General features: G+C 54.5%; 1 protein-coding gene across 1 annotated transcript; it reads left to right on the top strand.

Moving 5' to 3' along the window:
* The first annotated feature begins 1,140 nt into the window (after positions 1-1,140).
* LOC132592843 (uncharacterized protein K02A2.6-like) lies at positions 1,141-3,394 on the top strand. The gene has a single exon (XM_060280572.1). The coding sequence runs from the start codon at positions 1,526-1,528 to the stop codon at positions 3,029-3,031; it is 1,506 nt and encodes a 501-aa protein (XP_060136555.1). The 5' UTR covers positions 1,141-1,525; the 3' UTR covers positions 3,032-3,394.
* The last annotated feature ends 1,144 nt before the right edge of the window (positions 3,395-4,538 follow it).

Genomic DNA, 4,538 nt, shown 5'->3' with positions numbered 1-4,538 from the left:
CCGGGACTTCCAGAAACGTAAGGTCCCTACTATGGGGGTGGGGACCTTCAGGGTGCAATATCGAGGGCGAAAGCAACAATTGGACTTGCTGGTAGTTAAGGGCCCCTACGTTAGCTTACTGGGACTGGCATGGTTTGGACCTCTGGGGCTAGCCGTTACCGGGGTGAACCGCACTAGCTTACAAGTGGACGTGGACGCCATATGCAAAGAGTTTCCAGGGGTTTTCGATGGGGCATTGGGACGATATACAGGACCCCCCATTGCCCTACAGCTAGACCCCGCTGTACGACCCATCAGGCACAAGGCCCGCCGGGTCCCGTTCGCCCTGAAACCCCGCATAGACGAGGAATTGGACCGGCTCGTGGAGCAAGGAGTGCTGGAGCCGGTGCCCAACGCCCCCTGGGAAACTCCAATTGTCACACCCGTCAAGCCTAACGGTTCGGTCCGCATCTGTGCAGACTACAAATGCACCATAAACAAGGCTCTCACGGCCCATGCATACCCAGTGCCAGTGGTCAGCCATGTCCTCGCCACCCTGGCTGGGTCAAAAATCTTTGGCAAACTGGACTTGGCCCAAGCGTATCAACAGTTGCCTGTGGACAAAGCCACAGCAGAGGCTCAGACGATTGTGACGCACAGAGGGGCATTCAGAGTAAATCGGCTGCAATTTGGCGTTAGCGTGGCACCAGGCATATTCCAGAATCTAATGGACTCTCTCCTTAAAGGGATTCCTGGCGTCACCCCCTTCTTCGATGATGTACTGATCGCCGGGCCCACACCAGAGGAATTTGAGGACCGCCTCCGCTCCGTCCTGCACCGTTTCCAGACGGCGGGCCTCAAGGTGAAGCGGGAAAAGTGTTTACTGGGAGTGCCGCAGGTGGACTTTCTGGGATTTAAGGTGGACGCAGAAGGGGTCCATCCAACCGGTGACAAGGTACGGGCCATTTGTGAGGCCCCAGCGCCCAAGAGCAAGCCCGAACTTCAGTCATTCTTGGGACTATTGAACTTTTACCATGCCTTCCTTCCCCATAAGGCAGCGGTAGCGGAGCCCCTACACAGACTCCTAGATAAAAGGGCCCCTTGGGTGTGGGGCCAGCGACAAAGGGCCGCATTCCAAGCAGTCAAGGACTTGCTCGTCTCGAACTCGGTCTTAGCACACTTCGACGAGAGGCTGCCAGTGGTGCTGGCATGCGACGCCTCTCCCTATGGCATCGGCGCTGTCCTGGGACACCAACTCCCGGATGGAAGAGAGGTGCCGGTGGCATACTTCTCCCAGACGCTTGCTGCAGCCGAACGAAACTACTCACAGATTGACAAGGAGGGTCTGGCAATCGTGAAGGGCGTAAAAAAATTCCATGATTTCTTGTACGGGCGGCCCTTTACCATAGTGACTGACCACAAGCCGTTGCTTGGCCTGTTTGCCCCTGAGAAGCAGACCCCCCAAGTGTTGTCTCCACGTGTCCTCAGGTGGTCAATTTTCCTTGCCGGCTACCAGTATGCACTAATCCACCGCCCTGGGAAGGCGATGGGCCACGCAGACGCCCTCAGCAGGCTACCACTACCAGAAACAGGCCCCGACCCAGCGCCTGCACAAGAGGTTATGACCCTGGAGCTGCTTCCCGACCGACCCATTCAGGCACAAGAAGTTGCGCACCATTCCACAAAAGATAGGGTCATCTCCCGGGTCCTGGACTGGGTGTGGCGAGGATGGCCCAGCAGCAGCCCCGGGCCAGAATTCGCTGGCTACACAAACCGCAAACATGAACTGTCGGCCCACAAGGGGTGCCTGTTATGGGGAAGCAGGGTTGTTGTTCCCCAGCCCCTCCGCAAAAGGGTCCTCACAGCCCTACACGAGACACACCCAGGGGTAGTGAGGATGAAGGCCCTTGCCAGGAGTTATGTGTGGTGGCCGGGGATTGACAGAGAGATAGAGGCCTGGGTCCAACACTGCCAGACCTGCCAAGAATCCCGCCCGGATCCCCCAAGGGCCCCAGTCCAGCCCTGGGAGTCCGCCCGACATCCATGGTCACGCTTGCACGTGGACTTCGCTGGCCCCTTCCAGGGAAAAACATTCTTCATAGTGGTGGATTCCTACACCAAATGGCTGGAGGTCGCACTGGTACCATCCACTTCTACGGCGGCAGCCATCCGGGTACTACGTAAGCTGTTTGCGACCCACGGGCTCCCTGACACCCTCGTCTCGGACAATGGAACCGCATTCACGTCAGAGGAGTTCCAGACCTTCACAGCGCAGAACGCCATCCGCCACATCCGCTCAGCACCATTCCACCCTGCCACCAATGGCCAAGCGGAGCGCATGGTGCGGACCACCAAGGACAGCCTCCGCCGCATGACACAAGGGGACTGGGAATACCGCCTTGCCGCATTTCTTCTAGCACAGCACAGCACCCCAAGCACAACGACGGGCCGGAGCCCAGCTGAATTACTAATGGGCCGGCGCCTTGCAACTAGACTGGACCGACTTCACCCCGACAGAGCTCAGGATGAGGTAGTGGTGGGGAAAGGCAGGAACCCCCGGACATTTGTGGCCCAGGACCCAGTGTATGCAAAGAATTTTGGGGCAGGCCCAGCATGGGTACCCGCCACAGTCACCAAGGTGACCGGTCCCGTGTCGTACGAGGTACTAACGGAAGGGGGGCAATGTTGGCGCCGCCACTGCGACCAGCTACGGCGACGATTCCCAGGAGGAACCCGGGAGGAGAGCGGGACAGAGGGGTCCCAAGGGGACAGCAGGGCAGTGAGGCCTGTAGAGCGAGAGGGGTGGGCAGGGGAAGCAGAAGCAGTAGGCACAGAGGGGCGCCCCGAGGCTGGAAGGACACCGGAACCAGAGCTACAACCTAGTGGTTCAGTGGCGCCAGACCAGACAGCCCCGGCACAGCCAGCAGCCTCGGAACACGAGCCAGAACCAGAACCCCTGACCAAGGAACACCCCAGGCCACAACGCACACGGAGGCGGCCAGCAGACCTTGGGGACTACGAATGCAACTTCCCGGGCAGGACTGGAACTTAGAGGGGAGGGGTGTTATGTACTGAGCTGAATCCTAGAACAATAGGATTCAGAATCAGCGGGAGCTACCCAATCCAACTCCAGGTGGAAGTGAATCCGCAACCTGATTGGCCTGCTGGAGCAGCCAATCAGGCGGCTGGCAGAAGTGAATCTGCTACCTGATTGGCCTGTAGGAGCAGCCAATCAGGCTGCAGGCAGAAGTCAATCCACAATATAATTGGCCCACAGGTGTAGCCCTGAAGTAGCCAATCACGCAAGGCCCATTGTGTAAATAATGTATATAAGCAGATGGTTTTGGGAAAAGAGCCATTCGTCTTCTCTTCTCCTCCTTGATGACTATGAGCTGAATAAAGAGCATGAAATTCACTCTCGACTCCGAGTATATTTCAGGGCTCCCGCCGCCGCCGTGCGATTTCTGTTCTCATCCTGAAGCAAGGTTCTTAGCGGAGTCTGTAACCTGAAGCATCTGTAACCTGAAGCGTCTGTAACCCGAGGTACCACTGTACACTGAAAAAGAAGTCACCAGACCCTTATATATAGTGGGAGGGTGGGGTGGAGTTTTTCTCAGGAGGGTAGTAGGAGATGGGTGGTTGATTCAATGGGTATGGTAAACCTGTTGACGACAGGAATGCACACGGAAGCTTATACCCAGAACAAACTTATGGTAGTCGGTCTCTAAGGTGCTACTGGACAACTTTTTATTTTTTTATTGATATTGGATGCTAGTTTGCAGCCCTATCCTATGTAGAGTTAAATGAGCCTATATTGAAATCAATGATCTGACATGTTCACATAATTGTAACTTTACACTTTGGTGCAATGCATGCTTATTTGAAAGTAAGTTTCATTGAAATCGGGCTGCCCGGCTGCATTCACAAGCAGACTTAGAAATGGCAGCGATTGGCGCAGTGTGGTGTAGGTGTTTACCTAACCTCCCGGCAAGTGAGTTGCTGCTACCTACCAGAAGGTGAGGTGGCTGTGTGGGTGGCATGATGCAAATGGACCAGCAAGAAAGCCTATTTAAAACCAATGGTATGTTTGCCCCCCACCACCCCTCCCTGCTGCCTCACCCCTTCCCCTCTTATTAAGTGGTAGCGATTCACATGCTGTGAAGTCAGGCAAGTGTCTCCACATCCCATCCACTCTTACTTGGAAATAAGTTCCACTGAAATCAATGGGACTTCTTTCCAAATAATTGACATCACAAGCAGACAATTAAGTTCTATGCAGCCCAATCCTATGCATTTTTACTAAGAATTCTCGTTCAGTTCAGAGAGGCTTGTTCCCAAGGAAGCATCTTCAAGATTGCAGTGTTCGTTTAAAAAAAGGAAAACTTCCTTTTGGAGAAGGATGGGGTGGGCATCTGCGCATCTAAAAATACAATTGACTGTATTATTTATGTGGAACAGTGCAGCTCGGTGGATTTCCCCCATCTGTTCAGCTGCAGAAAACTAAATTGAAGTTAAATGGGCTTTTAGACAAATCATTATGGCTTAAATTGAACATGATT

The sequence above is a fragment of the Zootoca vivipara genome, chromosome 12 (assembly GCF_963506605.1).
Source record: "Zootoca vivipara chromosome 12, rZooViv1.1, whole genome shotgun sequence".
NCBI lineage: Eukaryota > Metazoa > Chordata > Lepidosauria > Squamata > Lacertidae > Zootoca > Zootoca vivipara.
The sequence above is the reverse complement of the archived record's forward strand: the minus strand, read 5'-3'. Positions and strand labels throughout refer to the sequence as shown.

Coding starts and splice junctions, on each gene's coding strand:
- LOC132592843 (XM_060280572.1), top strand. CDS start 1,526: ATGGGCCACGCAGACGCCCTCAGCAGGCTACCACTACCAGAAACAGGC.